Source organism: Cricetulus griseus, chromosome 3 (genome assembly GCF_003668045.3).
Source record: "Cricetulus griseus strain 17A/GY chromosome 3, alternate assembly CriGri-PICRH-1.0, whole genome shotgun sequence".
Taxonomy (NCBI): Eukaryota; Metazoa; Chordata; class Mammalia; order Rodentia; family Cricetidae; genus Cricetulus; species Cricetulus griseus.
The window spans coordinates 54,355,754-54,379,891 of NC_048596.1; the positions used below are offsets into that span (position 1 = coordinate 54,355,754).

At 48.4% G+C, this 24,138-nt stretch overlaps 1 protein-coding gene across 2 annotated transcripts; it reads left to right on the plus strand.

Moving 5' to 3' along the window:
• Window positions 1-913: 913 nt before the first annotated feature.
• On the plus strand, window positions 914-24,018 carry Dpp3 (dipeptidyl peptidase 3). Of its 2 annotated transcripts, none has more exons than XM_027408652.2 (18): window positions 914-972; window positions 2,145-2,424; window positions 5,926-6,015; window positions 6,509-6,646; window positions 7,334-7,408; window positions 8,515-8,608; window positions 11,152-11,282; window positions 11,378-11,508; window positions 11,583-11,641; window positions 12,445-12,639; window positions 12,783-12,895; window positions 13,227-13,319; window positions 14,591-14,653; window positions 14,740-14,864; window positions 14,974-15,094; window positions 16,823-17,002; window positions 21,079-21,241; window positions 23,473-24,018. In XM_027408652.2, exons 2-18 carry the CDS (start codon window positions 2,155-2,157, stop codon window positions 23,646-23,648), a joined length of 2,217 nt encoding a protein of 738 aa, XP_027264453.1. In that variant the 5' UTR covers window positions 914-972; window positions 2,145-2,154; the 3' UTR covers window positions 23,649-24,018. The 2 variants fall into 2 exon arrangements, with proteins under 2 accessions (XP_027264453.1, XP_027264454.1); XM_027408653.2 differs by having other exon boundaries at window positions 958-977.
• Window positions 24,019-24,138: the final 120 nt, after the last annotated feature.

Sequence of the window (24,138 nt, forward strand, 5' to 3'; positions counted from 1 at the left end):
AAATGGTCTACCTAAAGTAACGGAAGTCAGATTTGACCTCAGGCAGCATGCGTCAGCTCCCACTCTAAAGCAAGCTCTTTGCAGTGTTTTCTACTTCAGATGGCAGGAACTTGCACGCACTAGGGGTCACTCAGACAGACACCCTCATGACTACTAAAAACCAGCAGTATGCTTGCCTACATCCTGGGCTGCTCCTGAGTAGCCAGAGGCTGCTTTTCTATTCTGTCCAGCAAACGGCTGCACCAAGAAAATGCCGGCTCTTTGCTGCCCCCATCTTCGCGTGTTAAAGAAACTGGGAATTCGAATGTTTAAGGGTTGCTTCCAAGTCCATGGCAAGCCAGTGAAGCGCCTGTACCATTTTTCTGCAATCTTGAGTGGGTGGAACTACCTCGGTTCTGCCAGTAGTTTCTTCGCCTGTAGCCTCCACTCTGCAAGAGCTTTGTAGTCTCCAAATAGCAACTCCAAAACCAGAGGGGAGGGGGATCCACATTGCTATGCTTTCCTCTAAGTGCATGTTGCCATCCGCCAAACCCAGGTTGGAGGGACACTGGAGGTGAAATCCCAAATAGAGCAACGTCCCAGCTACGTGGTGGGGGCTACTGATGTATAGGGATCCTTATGTTTGGGGACCTTGTCAGTATCCTCTACCTGCACCAGGCAGCAGCCACGTGGGTTACCGAGATACCCAAACCTCTCCCGACTCCCCCTCGCCACTCCTCAGAGCCAGTGTGGACTGTGGACAAAAGGCCAAGGCCTCAGGGCCCTTCTAAGCAAGCACCACCCATAGCGCCCGGGGGCGGCGGGTAGATGAGGGAGGCTCTGTCCTCGGCTCGTACACTGGCTGCAGCCGCCGCCCATCTGATCCCAGAGACCAGACAATTGGTTGGTGGGGGCGGGGCTTGTGAAGTCCCAATGAATGGGGGGGGGAGCCGGAAGCAGGAAGTGAGTTTGCGAACGGAGCAGCTGCAGCAGGTGAGGTGCGGAGCCCTGGTTTCGGGGTCATGGTGTGTCATCTTTAGGGGATCAGAGCTTGGCCGGGCTGTGAGCGCAAGATCATCCTCTTTCTGTCCACCCTTCAGTGCCTTGTCCAAATCTCTCCCTGCTTTCGGGCCAGGGAGGCTTTCCGGGCAATAAAGAGTTAACCCCCTTTTCCTAGCCCCGGCGACTGGGTAGTTGGGGCGGAGCCGCGAAGGGGGAGCAGGGCACGTGTGCTTAGTCAGGGGCGGGGCGTGGAGAATGTGGTGAGTTGGGAATTCCCTGGGTCCCATCTGGGCTGCAAAGCTTTGGATAAGTTGCTTGTTTTCCAAATGTCAGTGTCTCTATCTGGAAAATGGGTTGTGACCTTGTACGGCTTCCCAGGCGTAGCAACAGAAGGAAGCAGGATGATGGAGGGCTGAAAAAAAAAGGAGACTGGGGCAGATGCTGGGAAGGAAAAGCATACAAGAAGGTCACTACTGTTTTGGGTTTGCTTGTTTTTTGACAGGGTTTCATGTACCCTAGACTGGCCTTTGAGTACATCCCTGGGCCTGGTTGGTGCTAGGAAAACACTCCATCCCTGCTCTAGAAGTGGCCTCTTTAATTTGCATACACAGCTGTTAAGTTTGATGTCATCTTCATAATCAGTTTTACAGAGGAGGAAAGAGAGATGCAGGGAAGTGAAGTGGCTGGCTTGGATTTTAGAACTCTGTGATGGAGCAGATTGGAACAGGGGGTGGGTGGGAAGCCAGGCACCTGCCTTGATCAGCAGTGATGGGCGGAGGTATTGAGGTTCTGAACCAAGAGTCATGGAAGTCTGAGAAGGTGGAGGTGAGTGAGACAGAGAGTGGCCTGCCCTGGAGGTCAGCATCGAGGGTTTATTCGGCAGATTCCTTCCTTGTATGCTCAGGAAAAAAAAGTCTTGGCATCTTTGAGCCTCAGTTTCCCCATCTATAAGATGAGGTAGTTGGATACAGACATTAAGTCTGAGAGGCCAAAGGCACAAACTGGCCCACTAAGTATTTGAGTCTTTGAATTTCAGCACAGCAGGTGAGTGGGTGCTACTGGATCGCTCCCTCCTGGGGTTTTGGGTGAAGTTAGCTCGTGAGAGTTCAGAACAGATGCGAAGGTGGTGTGTTCTCTGAGATGGCTGTTATGTGTCCTTTCAGGACAGGACCCATGGCAGATACCCAGTACATCCTGCCCAATGACATTGGTGTGTCTAGCCTGGACTGCCGTGAGGCCTTCCGCCTGCTGTCACCCACAGAGCGCCTGTATGCCCATCACCTGTCTAGGGCTGCTTGGTATGGAGGCCTGGCTGTGCTGCTCCAGACCTCCCCTGAAGCCCCCTACATCTATGCTCTGCTTAGCCGTCTCTTCCGTGCCCAAGACCCTGACCAACTTCGACAACATGCCCTGGCTGAGGGCCTTACCGAAGAAGAGTATCAGGTCAGTTCTCACAGGCCAGCCTGGTGTTCGGGGGTGGGGGGTGGGGGGGGCTGGCTCTAGAAGGGTGTGAAGGACCAGGATCAAGGGACACAGTTCTCTCTCTAACTAGGTAGAAGACTAAAGGCTGCTAGCTCAAACATGCATGCTCTCTCTCTCTCTCTCTCTCTCTCTCTCTCTCTCTCTCTCTCATGAATGCACATACATATACCTATCTGTAGCCTCAGGCTTGTCATCTGTAGAGTATGAATGTGGTCTGCCCTTAGTATTGTGGTGACCTACTTAGTGCCTGCTTCAAGATGCAGGGAGACCTGCCGGGAGTTGGTGGCGCATGCCTTTAATCCCAGCACTTGGGAGGCAGAGGCAGGTGGATCTCTGTGAGTTTGAGACCAACCTGGTCTACAAGAGCTAGTTTCAGGACAACCTCCAAAGCCACAGGGAAACCCTGTCTCGAAAAACAAAAAACAAACAAACAAACAAAAAAGATGCAGGGAGACAAGACAAGCATGGTGGCACACACATTAATTCTAGAGGCTGAGGTGGAACGATTGTTGTGAGTTTGAGGCCAGCCTAGGTTCCAGAGTTCTCAGCAATCTGCAGTGATTGTACAAAGGAATTAGCAGCTGATATTGAAGGTCAGAAAGGTGGCCTGGGTGGAAATTAGGAGGTTTGAGTTACTCTTCTGCATTGTGAGGAACCTAGGTAGTTTGATCTGTTTGTGCCCTAGCTCTTGTCTGTGGATGTATTAATCAAATAACACACTACTTCTTAGTGTAATGCAGCAGTTCAGAAACATACAAAACACAAAAAATTACACATGCTCATTGTCTCTCCAGAGGTAGCTACTATGGCTAGTGCATTGGATACTGATACTTGTATGTGCACAGTATATTTTTTTAACTTAATTTTTTGTTTTGTTTTTCGAGACAAGGTTTCTCTGTATTGTTTTGGAGGCTGTCCTGGAACTTGCTCTGGAGACCAGGCTGGCCTTGAACTCACAGAGATCCACTTGCCTCTGCCTTCCGAGTGCTGGGATTAAAGGCATGTGCCACCAACGCCCAGCTTAACTTACTTTTTCTTTCTTTTCTTTTTTTTTTTTTTTTTTGTTTTTCGAGACAGGGTTTCTCTGTGGCTTTGGAGGCTGACCTAGAACTAGGTCTTGTAGACCAGGTTGGTCTCGAACTCATAGAGATCCCGAGTTCTGGGATTAAAGCATGTGTCACCACCACCCGGCTTTAGCTTACTTTTTAAAATGTAAAATGACAGCACGTGTGTCATTGTGTGCACACGTGCAAGTATTGAACATGTAGATAGTAGAAGAGAAGTTACTCCCTTGAAACAGGATCTCTCTCTGTCTCTCTTTCTGGTTTTTCTGAGACAGGGTTTCTCTGTGTATCTTTGGTTTTTTTTTTTTTTTTTTTGGTTTTTGAGACAGGGTTTCTCTGTGGCTTTGGAGGCTGTCCTGGAACTAGCTCTTGCAGACCAGGCTGGTCTCGAATTCACAGAGATCCGCCTGCCTCTGCCTTCCAAGTACTGGGATTAAAGGCATGCACCACCAACATCCAGGCAGGATCTCCCTCTTTTACAAAGAGTTATTTAGTTTTATTGTGTGCATATGTGTGTGTGTGTGTGTGTGTGTGTGTGTCTGCTATGAGTTATAAGTGCTCACAGAAGCAAGAGGCATGGGATCCACCTGACGTGGGTATTGGGAACCAAACTTGTGTCCTCTGGGAGAACTCTTAATTACTGAGTCATCTCTCCAGCCCACAGAGAGGGTCTCATGTTGAGTCCGAAGCTTGTTGTTCTGTCTAGGCTGACTGACTATAAAGCTCCCAGGGTAGCCTGTGTACACGCCCACCTTCCAGTGCTGAGTTCACATGCCTGCATGGCCATGCATGACTGTTTTTTTGTGGGTGCTGGGTATTTAAACGCAGGTCCTCATGCTTGTACAGCAAGTGATGTACTGAACCAACCCCCAGCCCCATTTTACCTTTTACATCATGTTCTCGGTGTCCTGCATACTGCCCTTTTTGCAGGTCTCTGTGTCCTGGAGAACTTCCATAGAGTGTATATTAATTCATTTCCCTTTATTGGCTGTGAAGCACTCTACAGCAGTGTACACTGTAATCAGATGAGTCCTTTTTTTTAAAAAATGCTGGACGTTTTAGATGGTTTCTCCTTCTTCTTACAATGCTCATCCTTGTACAAGTGGGTTAAGTAGAAACTATTTGTAGAAAATCTAGCTTTTAGGTTGAAGGTTCTGTACATTTATAATGCTCTGATACTGTTAAATTATCTTGTAAGACCATGTGTGGCGGTGTTCGTGTAGTGGCCATGGTCACCTTTAATCTTAACACTCAGGAGTCCGAGGTAGGAGGATCTCCGTGAGTTCCTGATCTACATATTGAATTGTAGACCAGCCAGGGCTAGATAGTGAGACCCTTTCTTCAAATAAAATGTCTTTGAAAAAATGCTTCAACATGTTATGTTCCCACCAGGAGTGTATGAGGCTGGGACCTGGTTTTCTATAAGGAAAAGGATCAGATTGTTTTTTTTCTGAGCCAAGCTTATTGTTTCTTCACCGCCTTTGAACTTTGGGAAGAGTTAATCTCTGTGGAAATGCCTGTAAATGGGAAGTACTACCCAAGTGTCAACTATTTTCAGTGGGATTCTTTTGTTCCAAAGTAGCAGAAACTCAGTACAAAGTGGCTTAAAGAAAGCATTCTAGCGGGGTAGTATTGGCGCATGCCTTTAATTCCAGCACTTGGGAAGCAGAGGCAGGTAGATCTCTTAGTTTGAGCCCAGCCTGGTCTACAGAGTGAATTCCAGGGCAGCCAGTGTTGTACAGAGAAACCCTGTATTGAAAAAGAGGGAGAGAGAATGAATTATGAGCTTAGAATTATGAGCCTAGTATGGTGGCATACACCTGTGATCCCAGCATTTAGGGGGCAGAGGCAGGCGGATTTCTGTGAATTCCAGAACAGCCAGGGCTACCCAATGACACCCTGTCTCCAAAATAAACAAACAAATAAATAAACGAAAAGCAAGAGAATTGTTAGCTCACATAATTTCAAGGTCCAGGGCTAGAAGAAGCTTCAGGTGCAGCTGGATTCAGTTGTTCAGTCTATCTTGAGATGGGATCTTCATCTCTTAGTGTTCTCTAATCATTCCAGTAATAGAACATCTAGGTCTGGTGATGTTGGCCAGCTTGACTGTTTCGTTCAGTCTATAGTAAGAGGAGGTGATTCTCTGACTAGCCTAGCCAGCTTGTGTGCCTACCCTTGGAACGGTGGGCACCCTAGGTGTGTTTGGTAGCCCTGAAACTAATTTGTCTACATGGTGGAGTGGGTCAGACTGGGGCCTCCTAGGATCAGGGCTCTACCCTGAGATTTCCCAGCCTCTTCCATACTGGTATGCCCTGGTGTTCTGACTTGACATTTTCCTGAAAGCAAAAGGGAGCTGTGCTTCTCAGGTGTTTGATGCTATGTTGCCTCCACTCCCTAGGCATTCCTGGTCTATGCTGCCGGGGTCTACTCCAACATGGGCAACTATAAGTCCTTTGGTGACACCAAGTTTGTTCCTAACCTGCCCAAGGTGAGTTGGGGAGGGTGACAAGTAGGCAGTGGTGGGCTGTGGTTGGAGTATGAAGAAGGGACCCTGGTTGGAGTCAAAGGTGCAGAGTCAAGCCATAACCCTGTCAATGGGACACTATGACTATAGTGTCACTCAGCATCCTCATGCATGGCAGACACACACACGTAAAGGAAAAGTGTTTCAGACTGTTGATCTGAGAGTCAAACAAGGACAGGTTGTGTAAATGTGAACTGTTAGATGGCCACTGGTCATCACTGGGAATAGGTGGAGCCCTAGGGTTCCTCAGATGTTAATGCCTGTAGAAGTGGCCTGGTAATATTGAATGCAGTGTCTGATGGAGAAGGTCTGTGGTAGCCTGAGGCTCAGCTCTTCTCAGGGCTTGGTGATGCTGTTGTTCCTGGGATATGCTATGAGGTCTTAGGTTCAAGTAGAGGGAGGTTCTGAAGGTTTGAAGGACCTGTGACCAGGCCAATGACTTCCTTTTTCCTTGCAGGAAAAGTTGGAACGTGTGATCCTGGGGAGTAAGGCTGCCCAGCAGCAGCCAGAAGAAGTTAGGGATCTCTGGCAAACCTGTGGGGAGCTTATGTTCTCCCTGGAGCCAAGGCTTCGACACCTTGGACTGGGGAAGGAGGTGAGTCCTGCCATCCAAGAGCTCAGTAGAGTGGAGGGCATCTTTGAGGCTGCTTGGTAAAAATGGAAAGGCAGCCGATGGGAGGCAGGGGACTCTTCCTCTACTCTCTAGCTAAAGCCATTTGGCACCACAGGCCTACTTGTCATCTGTAAAATGGGAAGAGAACTGGATGGAATGTTTCCAGAATGTTCTTCCAGGTCTGTCAAGCCAGGGTGTAGATACATGAAGCGGGGGGGGGCGAGAAAGAACTGGGAGGGAATGATGTAGGGGGCTAGGGTCCCTGCCTCTAGGGATTGCTTAGGTTGCATGGGAAGAGGCTGTGGCAAGGCCTAGGGGTGAGCCAGCTAGAGAGGATGGGTGGGAGCCCAGCTGGAGGAAAGGCATGGTGGCACACACCTGTAATCCCAGCCCTCAGGAGGTTGAGTCAAGATGGTTGTGAGTGAGAGGGCCAGTGTGGGCTGCATAGTGAGACCCCGTCTCACAGGAAAACACATTAAAAAATGTCTAAGATGATAATCTGTTTTACAACTCCTCCCCCTGGAAATAGATGGGAGAGGCGCTAGGAGGAGATGCAGAGATCCTGGCAAGGAAGCCATCAGCTGATGTGTAGGGTCCCAGCTGAGCCTTCAGTAACTCTGCCCTCTTGTCTCCCCACCCACCTCCTATCTTACCGTCTCTTCCCAACAGGGAGTTACCACCTATTTCTCTGGGAATTGTACCATGGAAGATGCTAAGCTGGCCCAGGACTTTCTGGACTCTCAGGTTTGGGAATTGGCAATTTGGGATACTAGTTTGTTGTGGCTCCTTGTCCCTGCCCCTTCACCATGGGCACCTGTTCTTGGGTCCCAGCTTGAACTCAAAAGACATATGGGCACTTTGGATCCTTGAAGTGGGAAAATACTTAAGGGATCTTGTGTGTGAGGTAAGCCTCTGCCAGTCAGGAAGACAAAGATGTTACATGTGTCCCAGGAGCCATTTCCACACTTCCAAGATGGGGCCCCCGGAGCCTGGCTGCCCAGCCACTTACCAGCTGTGTGGCTGTTTCCCATGTCCGTCTCACACAGCTGAGAGTTGGCTGAGGTGGCTCCATGTCTCACACGGCTAAGCTGGTGCTTAGTGAAAGTTATCACTCATGGGGCTGGTGAATGCCTCAGGGGGTGAAGGTGCTTGCCAATAAGCCCAATGACGTGAGTTTGATCCTCTGGGATCTACATGGTGGAAGGAGAGAACTAATTCCTGAAATTATTCTGAGACCTTCATGCAAGCACTGTGGCACATGTGTGGACCATTTTTTTTTTTTTAATTAAAAATTGGTGTGTGTGTGTGTGTGTGTGTGCACGCGCGCGCGACTGAGTGTATGTAATATGCGCCACCTTTATTCAGGAGCCCTTGGCTATCCTGGGACTGGAGTTAGAGATGGTTGTGAGCCACTGTGTAGGTGCTGGGAACCAAACCTGGGTCCTCTGCAAAAGCAGTGCAGTAAGCACTTGTAACTTTTGGCCCCAGCATATTATTTCAGTTTAGTTTAGTTTTTTGAGACAAGGTGTCACTCTGTAGACCAGGCTGGCCTTGAACACAGATATCTGCCAGCTTCTGCCTCCTGAGTGTTGGAATTGAAGGCATGCACTACTGTATGTATGTATGTGACTATGCACATATGTATCTATTTTTTAATTAAATTTATTTTTTTAAAGTTAGCATTTAGTGTGTGGAGCACAGCAAGACAGTCATCCCAGGCTGGCCTGGAATGACTCCTGGTAGGCTTGGAAAGGTTCCTAAGAGAAACCCCAGCCTACTTTGCCTCACTGCTGTCCATGGGATGGCCACTCCTCCACTCGTCCCTCAAACCCTGCTCTGGTCTTTTCCAGAATCTCAGTGCATACAACACACGGCTCTTCAAGGTGGTCGACCAGGAAGGAAAGTCCCACTATGAGGTGCGACTGGCTTCAGTGCTCAACACAGGTGCGCTCAGGCCCTAATGGATGATGTCAGCCACCTAATGACCCAGGTGGCTCAGGGCAACAGCCCACCTCCTCCAGCAGAAAGAGTCCTTTGGTACCAGTTGTTTCTTCATACAACAAAAGAGTGGCTCTGGACTTTGTGGAGTCCTTTATTAATGTGAACCAATACTTGTGAGTGGACAAGGCACCAGGCTCTGCCTGGTCTCAATCCCACCCCAGAGCGAGATCAGTATCTCCTCAGTCACTCAGACAGGGAATGGCAACAGTGGGGACCTGTTACAAGGCAAGGAGAGTGAATATATTTAGGCCCCTGTTTTTTACCCATCCACATCCCCAGCCAGTCCCCAGCCTCCAGCACTCTGCTCTAGCCATGTTCTCCTGAGTCCTGCATCTCGTCACTAAGTTGTCATACAGTTCCTTGCCCAATTCCTGCTCAGAACAGCTTCTAGCCTAGCCCATATTTACCCAGCCATCTCGTCTTCATCCCATGGCTGGATGTGGATGGCACCTTTTTAGGGACCTTTCCCAGCACTCTCACTAGTTCCCTAGTTGGTCTTCTGTGTCTTGATGACAAGTCCTCTAGTAGAATTGTCATTGTCTTTCCCAGTGTCCAGTGCTTTATAGTACTCAGGTACTCAGTGTGTCACTGAGCGTGGGGGTGTATAACGAATGGACATACCATATGCATTCCAGATAGAGGGAAAGTATGAGGCCACCACAGGGTGATGGAAAAGCTTAGGGGCAGCATGAAGTCTTTCACACACAAAAAAAGACACATCAGGTAGAGAGATGGCTCAGCAGCTCAGAGCTCTCACTGCTCCTCTCGAGGAGCTGTGTTAGGTTCCTAGCACCTACGTCAGGCCAATGGTAACTCCAGTTTCAAAGCACCCAACACTGTCTTCTGGCTTTCCTAGGTACCAGGCATGAATGCGCTATACATACATACATGCACACATTCATACGTATACACAAAATAAAAACAAATCTTCAGAAAGAAAGGAAAGAGACACAGATCTGGGAAACAGAAGGGGACCACGATGATGCAGAAGCTGGAACATAGCAACAGCACAGGTCCCGGGGTAGGACTTCGAAAGAGTGGCTTTAGGGCTGGGAATGTGGATTGTGGGTAGAGCACTGGCCTAGCATGCTCCAGGCCCCGGATTCTATTCCAGGTACTGAAAAACTTGCCTTTTCCAGCTTCTAGAAGACAGCTAGTGGTCCCTTCCTTGCTGCACACAAACTCCTTCATCAGCTCCTATTCCTCAGTTACACTCAGCTCTCATAGTTTTTGAGATGTGGCTCTTATTTTATTCATTTTTTCCCAAAGATTTATTTCTTCCTATTTTTTTCGTTTTGAAGATTTATTTTTATGTGTATATTGTATGTGCCTGTGTGAGTTTCTGTGCACCTTGTATGTGCAGGTGCTCAAGGAGGCCAGGCCAGGGCCTCAGATCCTGTGAAACTGGAGTTACAGATGCCTATGAGACACCTAATAGGGGTCTTGGAATTGAACCCCAGTCTTCTGCAAGAGCAATATATACTCTTTTTTGTTTTGTTTTTCAAGACAGAGTTTCTTTGTGTATCCCTGGCTGTCCTAGAACTCGCTCCATAGGCCAGGTTGGCCTTGAACTCAGAGATCCACCTGGCTCTGTTTCCCCGAGTGCTGAGATTAAAGGTGTGCACCACCACTGCCCTGCAAGAGCAATAAGGACTCATAACCACTGAGCCATCTCTATAGTCCTGTTATTATTTTTCTAGGACAGAGTCTAACTTTGTAGTTCAGGCTAGCCTGGTGGAGTTACAGGTGCACTATTGTGCCCATCATAACTCTTGGTGTTTGTATGTATGGAGTATGGGGATTTTGTCAAGGTTATTTTTATTTTTTAGGTTTTGTTTGAGATAGGGTCTTCTGTAGTCTTTAAGGATACCCTAATCTCACTGTGTACCTGAGATGACCTTGACCTCATCTTCCCAAGCCTACTTCCTGATGGTGCTCAGGTGTGCAGTGCCATACCCTGCTGTTTTACTGTTTCTTTTCTTTTTTTCTTTTTAACATTTAGCATGTGTTGGAATAGAAGTCAGAGGATGATCCACAAAAGTTGATTCTGTTCTCTCGTCATGTGGAGGTTAAATTAGGAACTAAACTCAGGTCATCAGGCTTGATGGTTGGACCCATACCCTCTGAGCCATATCTCCAGTCCCTGTGCTTTTTGAGACAAGGTCTCACTCTAGCTCAGGCTGATCTCAGACTCAAGTGTGAGCCTCTTGTCTCCACCTCCCAAACACAACCAGGATTACGGATGTGCACTTTACCTGGTTTATGCAGTACTAGGTATCAAACAGGGGCTTTGTGCAAGATGCGAGCGAGAGCACTCTTATCTATTGAGTCACATCCCTACCCCCTAATATATGCATGTTTGGAGAAGAGAATTTATCCTAATTTCTGTTGGAATGTGGAACCCTTGAAGTGCTTAGTGGGCCAGAGTGAAAAGCCTGCTGGTGTCCTATATTGGCCTTTTCCCTGAGTGTTTCCTCATCCCTTAGATCCTGCTCTAGACTCTGAATTGACTTCTAAGATGAAGAGCTATGAGTTCCAGGGAAGCCATTTCCAGGTCACCCGGGGGGACTATGCCCCCATCCTCCAGAAGGTGGTAGAACACTTGGAGAAAGCCAAGGTAGGTCTGGCTGGGGCCTGAGGGGTCAACTTACAACCCCTCTGGGCAGCAAAGGTGGATGGTCCAAGGCTGACCAGAACCCTTTTTGCCCCTAGGCGTATGCAGCCAACAGCCACCAGGAGCAGATGCTGGCCCAGTACATGGAGAGCTTCACTCAGGGCTCCATTGAGGCCCACAAGAGGGGCTCCCGCTTCTGGATTCAGGACAAAGGCCCTATTGTAGAGAGGTGAGGTGCCAGCCTTTGCCCCCCCTCCATGCCTTCTTCCAGATTTCCTCCATCTCTCCAATTCTCTCCTCTAGTTACATTGGCTTCATTGAGAGCTACCGTGACCCCTTTGGCTCCCGAGGAGAGTTTGAAGGTAACTTCTTGTGGAGTGGGGAGGTTGGGTGGAACTCCCTCTTGCACAGGTCCAAGTTCACACTTCCATTCTCTCTCGAGGGTCTATCTTTCCCTCCTAGAAGTAAAACAGCAGCCCTGGGGCAGTGTACTTACAATATCCCAGGTATTGTGTAGTACAAAGTTAACTTATCATTGTCTTACTGAGCCATCACATGAAGCTTTTACCATAGTGGTGGCTGAGTCGTTACCTTGACTGAGCCATTCCACTGTTTTGTCTTTTGTGCCTGACCTGGCAAGGCTCTAGGTAGACAGACAGGCAAACTGGTTTCTTACCCTGGACTTCCCCATCTGTTCTGTGATGCCAAGTAGTCAGTCCCCTGAGCATCATGGAGTCTTGTGTGTAGTGATGTGCTCAACAGCTAGGGTGTGTGTGCCTGGCCCGTGAGACTGATGTAGCTATCATCCCCAGCTGGTGGCAGACTGCCTCGGTCCCCATTGCACAGGCAGATCATTGCTGGAGGATTCAGACTGGTCTCTGCCTGCTCTCATTCTCCCCATTCTGTATAGAGACTGAAGATTGCTACAGCTAGGGATTAGCCTGGCAGGAGAGAGGAGAGTGCCAGCAGTACATAGGAGGCCTCAGACCCGAGGTCCACATGCCTGCAGCTTTCCTGCCTGGGACCTGGGACTTCCTGGCCCCCAGCAGCCAGCACAGTGCCACTGCACATAGTGTGCTCATTATGCACGTGATGACCGGAGGGACTGGGTAAGGTGCAGTGGGACCCCAGGACGCTGCCAAACCACAGCCCCACCTCCCAACAGGCTTCGTGGCCATGGTGAACAAAGCCATGAGTGCCAAGTTTGAGCGGCTGGTGGCAAGTGCTGAGCAGCTGCTCAAGGAGCTACCCTGGCCTCCTGCCTTTGAGAAGGATAAGTTCCTCACCCCTGACTTCACCTCCCTGGATGTCCTCACCTTTGCTGGCTCTGGCATCCCTGCCGGCATCAACATCCCCAACTGTGAGTTCTCTTCATATCCTCCTAATTCTAGTCCTCCTCCTCCACACACAGTCCTCACCACAAACTGCCCTTTGCCCTCACCCTTCTATCAACCCCCTTGACCTGTGTCCCTCCCTGTGTCAGCTCTCTTCCTTGTCTTCTAGACGATGACCTGAGACAGACGGAAGGCTTTAAGAATGTGTCTCTCGGGAATGTGCTGGCCGTGGCCTATGCCACAAAGCGGGAGAAACTCACGTTCTTGGAGGAAGAGGACAAGGTAGCCCCTGGCTGCCTGAGGCTTGGGGCTAGACTGTACCTGGCTTTATTGAGTCAGGGAAAGCATACTGACCAACACTGTGGTAAGGTCAAGAGTCTAGCTTTGGTCCTGGCTTGGCCACTTTCCTGTCACATGACCCTTTGTCACAAAGGAGCTTCCATTTCCTCACAGGGTGCACAGTGGAGGTGGTCCCTACCCCTGAGTCATTGTGAGGTTGAGACGGGCTGTTCCACATTCCTTACATGGCTGAGCTCAGCCTTGCAGGGAGGTGTGCTATGCTGTGTGCCCACGGTGAAATAGTGATCAGTCGGGTCATTGTTTGTTTTGGCAGGACCTGTATATCCGCTGGAAGGGGCCATCCTTTGATGTGCAGGTGGGGTTACACGAGCTGTTGGGCCATGGCAGTGGCAAGCTCTTTGTGCAGGTGAGAAGGGCCACCAGGGGCCACTTGACCTGACCCTCCTATGAGTGGAGCTGTTCATTTCTAGGGCAACATGGCTCCCTTCAGTATCTGGAAAAGTACAGGCTCAAGCCTTGGCAAGGCAGCAGCAGAGACTGGCTCCTCCTGGTCTCTGTCTAGGGGCTACCTGAGTCCTACCTTCAAGGGGTGCTTTCCTACCTTGAGCCGAGCAGTTCCTCTTGGTCATCAGCTCAGCTGAACTGAGCCCTCTTTACCCATTCAGTCACCTGGGCTCATGGAAGAATGGGGGTGGGGGTCAAGCCAAGTGTTTTTTACTTAAGGTACTGCCCCCCGGAGCACTTCTTTTTCCTCATTAGCCACAGTGCCTGGAGCCCTAGGCTCACACCTGGCTAAGGAAACTCCTGGGCTCCCAGTGTGGAGCCCCACAGCTGAACTAACCAGAGAAGGATAAGGACCACCAGTGAGGATGGGGTCCTGGGCTGGACCTGCTTCCTTTGCTGGGGCTGCCTCCCTAGACGAGGAGTTGGACCTGGTAAGGCAAGAGAATTTAGAGGGCAGCTGAAGGGGCAGCAGCCAGCATCGTGTCTCATCCAGTCTTTACTGAGGCCATGCTCTTAAATACTTTTCTTCTGGCTGGGCCTCAGTGGACCCATCTGTACAGTGGGGTTTCTGATGCCATCCCATGAACTATAGTGAAGAACAAAAGAGAAAGTGAGGTGTAAGTCCTGGCACCGTAGGGTTTTAGCAAACCTTTATGAGTATTAGGAGGCAGAGAGGTTCTGCAACCTGAATCCATTTGGGGGCTCATGGTGTCTGAGCCCCAGTTTTCCCACCTGTGATGTATGGATAGAGCCTTTCCCCAAGAGGTGGCTGTATTAAATGTGTCAACACATAAAAGACACCTGGCATATGGCGGCATGGGGAGGGTTGGCAGCACGAGTGTTGGGGCCATGACAGGGACAGAAGCAGCCAGGCTCTTTGGACTACCTATCAGGGCGTTTCCCACACAGGTCTGGAGAATTTGAGTTCACAGACAATTTCAGGTGGTCTCTCCCTTGTTTGTACAGTGAAGCGAGCTGGTGGTTTCTCTACTTCTGCGGGAGCCACGGAGATGGTTGGCATCACAGAGCTCTGAGGACTGCAGGCATTAGTATAACAGTGTCCTTATGGTTCCTGCCTGACCTTTCCATTTCCTTATATTTCTGAGCTACTTAGATTCTGTTCAGGGACACTGTCCCTTAGCCCACCCCACATTCATGACCCTTCTTCTACAGGATGAGAAAGGTGCGTTCAACTTTGACCAGGATACAGTGACCAACCCAGAGACTGGGGAGCAGGTGAGGAGAGCATGGGTGGAGCCCTGCTGCTGAGACGGGGGGACACAGGCAGGGCCTAATTGCTGGCTCCTGGGTCATCCTTCTAGATTCAGAGCTGGTACCGGAGTGGAGAGACGTGGGATAGCAAATTCAGCACCATTGCCTCCAGCTACGAAGAGTGCCGGGCCGAGAGTGTGGGCCTCTACCTGTGCCTCAACCCCCAAGTGCTGGAGTAGGAACAGCGGGCTAGAGGGGTGATGGGGCTAGTGAGTCCCACACTGGGCAGCTCTGAGGGTATTGGAACACAGGGCTAATCGGATCATCCCTGTCCCCTCCACCAGGATCTTTGGCTTTGAGGGAGCTGATGCAGAAGATGTAATCTACGTGAACTGGCTCAACATGGTTCGGGCTGGACTGTTGGCTTTGGAGTTCTACACTCCAGAGGCAGCCAACTGGCGACAGGTGGGACTGGCGAGGAGCCACCTTCAGGGTAGAGAGGGAGCTTGCCATGTGGCCACAGTTGGGATTCTGGGTGCAGGGATGGGACAAACCACATCACATTTCTCCTGGAAAGAGAGTCAGGATCCAAATTCATGCAGTCTTCCTTCTTAGCCATTGGACTTGGTTACAATAGTTTTTTCAGCCAATCAGTGGTGGTGCACGACCAGCCTGGTCTATTAGAGCTAGTTCCAGGACAGGCTCCAAAGCCACAGAGAAACCTTGCCTCGAAACCCACTCCCCCCAACCCCCCCAAAAAAAACATTTTTTTGCCTTTTTTGTTTGTTTTGGGGTTTTGTTTGTTTGTTGTGGTTGTTTTAGTGTTTTTTCTCTGTATAGCCCTGGTTGTTCTGGAACTCTTTCTGTAGTCTGGCCTTGAACTCAGAGGTCCACCTGCCTCTGCCTCTCGAGTGCTGGGATTAAAGGTGTGTGCCACCACACCTGACCAACATGTAGTTTGAAACTATGGTAATCAACGTTGATTTAGTTTTTTAACTATTTATTATTTGTGTGTGTAGAGTTAGTTCTCTTCTTCTATTTTTTTGAGTCCTGGGAGTCAAACTCAAGTTGTCAGGCTTGCATGGCAAGTGCTTTACTTGTCAAGCCAGTTTGCTGGCCCTTTTTATTTTTTTAAAGGAATATTAAGTAAATGCAGTTTGAGAAGGCAGTACATGTCATCAAAGGCTGTGCACTATAAAACCTTGCAGCAGCTGGGGGAATCTGAGACAGGTTTACCTGAATCCAGAAGTTCCTGAGAAGCCTGGGCAACATAGCAAGACCCCATCACAAAGGAGAAAAGAGGGCTGTAGGGATGGTTCAGTGGTTGGGGACACTGCCTGCTCTTTCAGAAGGCCCCGGGTTTATTTACATGACCGATAAGAATTGCTTGTAACTCCAGTTCCAAGGAATCCAATACCTTCTCTTGGATCCTACAGATATTGCATACATATGGCACACATGCATGTAAGCAAAACACCCATGCATATAAAATAAAAATGAAACAAGTTTTTAAAAAGTTAAAGACAGAAAGAAAATTATGTATGTATGCATACATACACACGTAAAAGAAAGCTCGTTTTAGAATCTGGACTGAGTTTGACTCCTGACTGTCCTTAACAGCTGTGTGACTTTGAACCAGTCATTTCCCTTCCCTAGGCCCCAGTGTTTCGTCATATGTAAAAGTGGGGATAATGATGCCTGTTTGGTTCCATTGTTCAGCACAAAAAAGATTGGGAAAGAGCCAGCTGTGGTGGCGCACACCTTTAATCCCAGCAGTAGGGAGGCAGAGGCAGGCGGATCTCTGTAAGTTCAAGGCCAGCCTGGTCTACAAAGTGAGTTCCAGGACAGTCAAGGCTACACAGAGAAACCCTGTCTCAAAAAAAACAAAAACAAAAACGATTGGGAAACAGAGTCCTCAGGGTCTTGGTAGTGAGGGGACCCTGGGAGTAGCTGCTATCTGGAGCATTAAGAGCTGTGACAGGTGATAAGGGCGCATTGGGCACTAGGCTCTGCTCACACAGCCTGCCCCAGTGAACAGGAGAAGGAAGAATTGGAAGGGAGAGGAGTGGGCAGAAAGGATAAGAGGGAATAAATGGACAGTGGCAACTTGACAGCATGTTGAACACCTTTACAAGTTTTGCATCAAGCACTGAAGAGGGGCAACAAATGATCTCTTCCCCTTGGCCCTGATAGGCCCACATGCAGGCTCGATTTGTGATCCTGAGGGTTTTACTGGAGGCTGGCGAAGGACTCGTTACGGTCACTCCAACCACAGGTTCTGATGGGCGCCCAGATGCCCGTGTCCATCTGGACCGCAGCAAGATCCGGTCAGTGGGCAGACCTGCTTTGGAGCGGTTCCTACGGAGACTCCAGGTAAGTAAAGGTTTCATCTTGAACACCTCCAACTTCTTCTCTGTCCCTCCCTCCCATCCTATCAATACCTCTTAACCCCCTGGCCAGTCCATTCATCCAGCAAGTCTTTCTGGTGACTGAGAATAAGCTAAGAGCAGTTTCTCACACAGTCATTCATTCATGACTGCAAACGTGATGCCTTCAGATCATGGCAAAGAGCTGTATGGTCGTGATCCTGTTGAGTGTGATGCTAAGTGAGACTGGAAAGGAAAGGCCTGATGTTTGCAGAGTCCAGAAAAGGGCATTGATTCCCCTGGAACTGGAGGTACAGACAGCTGTGAGCCAGCATATGGGCACTGGGAATAGAACCCAGGTCCTGTGGAAGAGCAGTCAGTGCCCTTTTTTCTTTTTCCGAGACAGGGTTTCTCTGTGGCTTTGGAGCATCACCTGGAACTAGCTCTTGTAGACCAGGCTAGTCTCAAACTCACAGAGATCCACCTACCTCTGCCTCCCTACTGCTGGGATTAAAGGCTTGCACTGCTGTCGCCACCACCTGGCACAGCCAGTGCTCTTAACCACTTACTCATTTCTCCAGTCCCTGAGAAACCCATCTTTGTGGTATGGTACTTTCTACAAGAATAGGGACATATTGGGTGTTTCCAGCAATTCATATATCATAAAAAATAAAATCATGATTCTTTGATTTAGGATCAAAGTATCTCTGTGATTTTTACACCAATCTGTTTCCAGGAAGGATCTAAAGAAACTTTCCATAAAACCTGTGGGAGTTTGGGGTGATTTTTTTTTTGAAATTGGGGGGGCAGGCACTGGTGGGGTGTGTGTGTGTGTGTGTGTGTATGTGTGTGTGTGTGTGTGTGTGTATGTGTGTGTGGCCAGGCAATGGTGGTGCAGTTCTTTTATTCTAGCACGCAGGAGACAGAGGCCAGATGGATCTCTGTGAGTTTGAGGACAGCCTGATATACAGAGTGAGTTTCAGGATGGCCAGGACTGTCACACTGTCACACAAAGAAACCCTATCTCAAAAAGCAAAAAAGAAAAAAGAAAAGAAAACCATGATGTCTTTGGTAGTTTCAGGAGTAGGAAGGGGGCATTAATTGGCAAAGCTAATGAGACCTAGGTGGGGGCTGGAATTTAGTTAGTAGTAAAGGGCCAGTATGAAGGTGGTAAAGAGAGAAAGTCATGCTGACAGCCTCTGGAGCTCACTGTACCATCTTTACAACTTTTTAATAAATACAAGATTTTTTGCTGCAAATGGCAAAAACAAGGAGCTGTTCTCAGAGCATTAGGTGTAGGAATCAAGGAATCAAATCTACCAGCTCCTAAGCAAGATTAAACCAGCCCCTTCTAGAGGCTGAGCCAGTAGGTCTTTTTTTTTTTTTTTTTTTTGAGCAGGGTCTTCTTATGTGGCCCTAGCTGGCCTGCAACTCTCTGTAGACCAGTCTGGCCTCAAACTCACAGAGACTGATTTGCTTCTTTCTCCCTAGTGCTAGGCTAAAGGTGTTACCACCATGAGTGACTCAGTTGAGTCTTTGTACAAGGGGAATCTTACAGCAAGCATCAAGTTCAGTTTCCTCAGCAGTGTTTCACAGAAACAGAATATGAAGTCATCTTTGATTCAGCTGTATATTGTGTCAGCCATGTTTTTCCCACTGGTATTAACAAAGGTTAGGTGTGAACCTGTATTTATGACTTCTTGGGAGGTCTGGCAACAGTAGGCTCAATTCCTCTGTGACTAACTGGCCAGAACTGAATAGTAGCCTCATATTCAGTCATGGCACTGACTATTCATTTTCCCCGGGGACTTCCTGCTTCCTGTTATTCCTATCATCCAATTTCTGTATCCACTAATTCTACATCCATAAATTCAACCAACTGCACACATGCAAAAATATTCAAGAGAATTATCTTGTATGTACTGGGCATCCACAATATTTTTTCTTGCCATTCCCTAAACAGTATAGAATAAGAACAATTTACATAGCATTACATGTCTTGGGTATGATAAGTAATCCAAGGAGCTGGGCTGTCGGTCAGTTGGTAGAGTGCTTGGTGTAATGCACATGAAGCCCTGGGTTCCATCCTCAGCACTGTGTAAAAGTGTCGGTTTGTACCTGTGACCCCAGCACTCAGATCAGGAGTGTAGTGGCATCCTTCACTACATGATTAGTTTGAGGCCAACCTGGGTAGACTACATAGGCTCTGTCTCAAAAAAAAAAAAAAAAATGCATACCTGAAGATACCGCTCAGTGGGTAAATATGCTTGCTGCACAAGCTTAAGGACCTGAGTTAAAATTCCCAGCACCCATGTGAGAAGCCAGGCCTGGTTGCATACACCTGTAACCCCAGCACTGTAAGGGGCATAGTCAGGAGGATCGTTGGGCTTGACCAGCCCCAGGTTTAGTGAGAGGCCTCGTAAGGGTTTATGGTGGAGAGCGATCGAGCGGGATGCCCAGTGTCTTTCTCTGGCTTCCTCTGCACACACCAAACACACATGTGCATATACATCAAACACATAGACACAATTAAATCTTTAAAATTTGTAAGAAATCTAAATGTGGTTAAAATATACTATACCAGAAGATGTGTGGAGCACACCCTTTTGGATTAGTGACTTGAACATGCAGATTTTGTTATCCACCGAGGGTGCTAGAACCCACTCCTAGTAGACTGTAGCTGCCTGAGTCACTGCTGATACTACTGGCTCCTTTGGCATCCGTTTTACTAACTCCAGTTTGAGCTACCCAGGTCTGGCTTGTTGGTGTGATGAACATTACATATTACCAAGAAGTGAGAGAGAGATGACCTGAATCCCCCCCAGAGCTTACATGGGGGAAGGAGAGAAAAGACTCCCATGCACACACACCCCAAGGAAACAGAAAAAGAAAAAAACTAGGGGTTGGGGATTTAGCTCAGTGGTAGAGCGCTTGCCTAGCAAGCGCAAGGCCCTGGCTCATAGGAAAGACAGATTGTAGATCTAACTGAAGACAAAAAGAAATAAAACATGGAGTAGAAAACAATGGGGGGCCAGACTAGGAATTGAACCTCAGACTTCAGTCTTACTAGGCAGGCACTATACCACTGAGCTGTATCTGAAGCTTTCTAAGAGAAAGGTTAAAGAGAAGCGGAGCAATGTCTAATATAACAAGCTCAAGAGCGTGGGAGAGAGACATAGAAGAGACAGTGTCACAGGAGAACCTGTGTTGGTGGAAGGGAAAGATATGCTTCCATAGCTGCCTCTATATGGGCTTTAATACTATTTACACAGGCGGAGCTTGGATGCTGTTAAAAGCCTCACCTCTTTTAATTTTCATTTAAATTGGTTTTGGGTGTGTGTATGTATGTGTGTGAGCGTGGTGTATGTGTGTGTCCTGCTCTATCACTCTCTGCCGTGTTCCCTTGAAACAGGGTCCCTCGCTAAACCTGGAGCAAGGCCGGCAGCCAGCAAGACCCAGGGACACTCCTGTCTCCCCTACCTCCCAGCACTAGGATCACAGACCCATGTGTCATTGCTCAGAGTTTTACATGGGTGCTGGGAATTTGAACTCATGCTTCTCTTTCTTACCCACTGAACCATCTCTTCAACCCCCAAACCCAACCTCTTAATATATACACTAGCCCCTTTTGAATGTATTAGCTGTCAGACATTGTGCTACATAACCTTTAATCTCCACAGGGAAAAGGCAGAAGCAGGCAGTTCTCAAGTAAGTTCAAGGCCAGCCTAGTCTATATAGCGAGACTCTGTCTTTAAAAAAAGGAGAAAAAAAATAGCCATCTAGGATTTTTTTTTTGTTTGTTTTTGAGGCAGTCTTATGTAGTTCAGGCTGTACTCCCTATGTTGCCAAGGATGACTATGAACTCTCGATCTTCCTGTCTCTACCTTCCAAGTTATGGAATTATAGGTGTGTGCCATATACCCAACTGGGTCATTAAGTTTTAGCACTGAAATTTTATAGAAGACAGATCGTTTCATAGCACATCCTATCCAGATCTAGGCCCAGCTGGCTGTGGTCCCTGGCAGAGTCCTGTGGATGCAAGGTGAGTGCCCATTCTACATGCTTAACTCCTCCTCCTTGCAGGTGCTGAAGTCCACAGGGGATGTGGTTGCAGGGCGGGCCCTGTATGAGGGGTATGCAGCCGTCACTGATGCACCTCCAGAGTGTTTCCTCACCCTCAGGGACACAGTTCTGCTGCGCAAGGAATCCCGGAAACTTATTGTTCAGCCCAACACTCGCCTCGAAGGTAATGGATGTTGCACCCATTTGATGGAGCTACCTGGGATCTTTCCAGAGAACAAATGACACACTTGGTTCAGGGAGGGCTCCCTCACTGCTGTGTCCTTTCTGGCAAACCTCAGGCACAGAAGCTTGGCATTTTCCATCTCACACGCCTGGACACTGGTTGCCAGGCAGCAGCAAGAGGTCGCCGGAAGACCAAAAGAGTAGGAACTTGTAGAGGCCAGGCCAAGGCTTGGAGGATCTGAAAGGTCCTAGCAGGAGGTAAAGTCAGGCAATGAGCTGGAACTGCACAGGCCAAGTAGGACCTAAGAGAATTTGAAACACCAACATTCAGGATGGAGATGTCTTCATTCCTCCCCTGCTTCTCAAATAACATTTCCATTTCTAGAATCCCTGGCCCTGCCTGCATGGTGCTGGTACCTTGTGTGCCTTTTAATCTCTTCAGTGTACTGAGTCCACTCTACTCATAGCCTTTGTACACACTGTTCCTTCAGCTTGGCACAATCGCTCTCAAATCTGTGCCTGTCTGATTCTTCTTGTTGGTCAAGTCCCTGTTACATGGCACCTCCCTGAGATATGCTGTCTTCAGCCCCTCCACACAAAGTAACCCCCTAAATTTCTTATCTCTTGGCTTCATTTTCTTTGTACTTTGATACATTCACTCCAGGAGAAGCCACTGAGGGATGGAACAGTGGATGGGACCCAGCCATTCCCTGAAGCAGTTCAGAGCCCATTAGGAAAGAGAACAAGTGGAGCTACTAATCACACAGGGAAACATTTATGAATGTTTTAAGGATACGAACAGTGTTCTGAACACTTGGATAAAGATCCCATCTATATCTTTAGAGTACCCAGGAAAGTTCTTGGGAGAAAGTGGTGGTGTTTAAACCAGACCTGAGGAACAGGTTGGATTTTTTCAAAGATGGTGCTAAGCTGTGGAATGTCCTATGATGGAGCATTTTCCCAATACATAATAGGCCCTGGGTTTTACCCCCAGCACTTTGGTAGTTGGTGGTGATGGTAATGGTGGTGTTGGAGGACTTGCAGGTCCCAGGTCCTATGTTTTCACGATAGGCTGGGATGGTAGCTCATTGGCAGCATGGTCTGCACTGCCAGATATGGCCCTAGGTGCCATCCCCAGTACTGAGAAAAGGCAGAGCCTCACAAGGATTAACTCCAAAGCCCGATGAAGTTTTCGTCTGTGAACTCAAATACACAACACAAATGTATCACATTTGTCTCAGGCCACACAGCTAAGTGGGTGCAGAGTCAAGACTTGAACTTGAGCCATGCTAGCCTGAAGCCTGCTCTCTTAACTACTGGGAACCTCTCAGTGCACACACCACACACAGGTCAAAGGTAGAGCAGCTGAAGAAGATAAAGGGGGTGCTTCCTGCCAGAATTCAGGAGCCTGGAGACAGGCCCATTTAGCAGGTAAGGTGCTCAGAGATGCTGCTGCTGAGGTAGCTAGCACTCATTGAGCACCAACTGATGCTCTAGCATACATAATCATAGCACCTTGAGAGAAGAGGTCATGTGCTTATTCCCACTTTACTTGTAAGGCACCGAGGCTTAGAACAGCTGGGAAACTTGCCCATGGTCTACACATGTCAATTAGTTGCTGGACTGTGAGTTTCAAGATGCCAAGGACTGTATCTGTTTTATCTAATGTTACACTTAAAAATTGACTTTAGATTTATTTTATGTGTGTTTTGCTTGTATGTATGTATGTGCACCATGTGTACACACAATGCCCACAAGAGGGCATTGTATACCCTGGGACTGGATGGTTATGAGTCACCATGTGGGTTCTAGAGGCCAAGCTGAGTGCAGCCTGGGTCCTCTGCAAGAGCAACAAGTACTCTTAACCCCTGAGCTATCTCTCTCCAGCCTCCTGACAAAGCTCTGTTATTGATCATTTTTGTTAGTGATTGTTGGGGTTTGGTTTGGTTTTATTGAGACTCGAATTCTCTTGGATTATGGTATGTACTGCGATGCCAGACTTCATTTGAGCTTTGATGCAGGAAGGATGAAAGCTGGTAGCAGTCCATTTAATCTGCTGTAATTCTGCCTTCCTCACTGGTTACTCTAATGACTAAGATAACTGGCCTAAACGTTGAACAGTTTGTGCCAAGAGGTCAGTCAGCACTCGACAGTCTTACGACTCTGTTACTATGATGCAGCTTCCCTATTCACATCTTTCGGTGCTGCTGTTTTTTCTCTGTCTCCTCCCAGGCTCAGAAGTACAGCTTGTAGAGTATGAGGCCTCAGCTGCTGGTCTCATCCGATCTTTCTGTGAGCGTTTTCCAGAAGATGGGCCTGAATTGGAGGAGGTCCTTACCCAGCTAGCCACAGCAGATGCCAGATTCTGGAGGGACCAGGTCAAGGAGGCCCCAGCTGGCCAGGCTTGAGAAGATTTCGTGATTCCTTTCCCCACTCCATAAACCTGTGTGTGTCATTAGGAGTGGGGGGTAGGGGTGGGCTCTGACTCTGGTGCTACCTCAACTGAGGGTGGTGATGCTAACCCTTCTATTTGTCAGCACTTTCTGGTTTACCAAGTACTTCCTCAGTTCCTTGGTCTGCGCTGCCATCTTTGGAGGGAGCTCCACAGGCTGCCTAGTCCAGTTTCCCACATGGGACAATGCAGTTCTGAGAAGTGACTGGTCTAAATCTGGTAGCTGGCATGTGACAGAGCCAGGGCTCAAAGCGTTCTCACCAAATCCAATGCTCTTCGTGTATTACTTTTATAACCAGAAAAATAAATACCACAAACAACCATCATTGCTATGTGTGAGATTCTTCCTCCCTGTGTTCAGAGCCTGGGGAGGGCACAGTACCGCACTTCTGGCTTCCAGTCCACAACAGGATTTTGCTATCGTCTCTAAAGGAAAGCACAGAGGC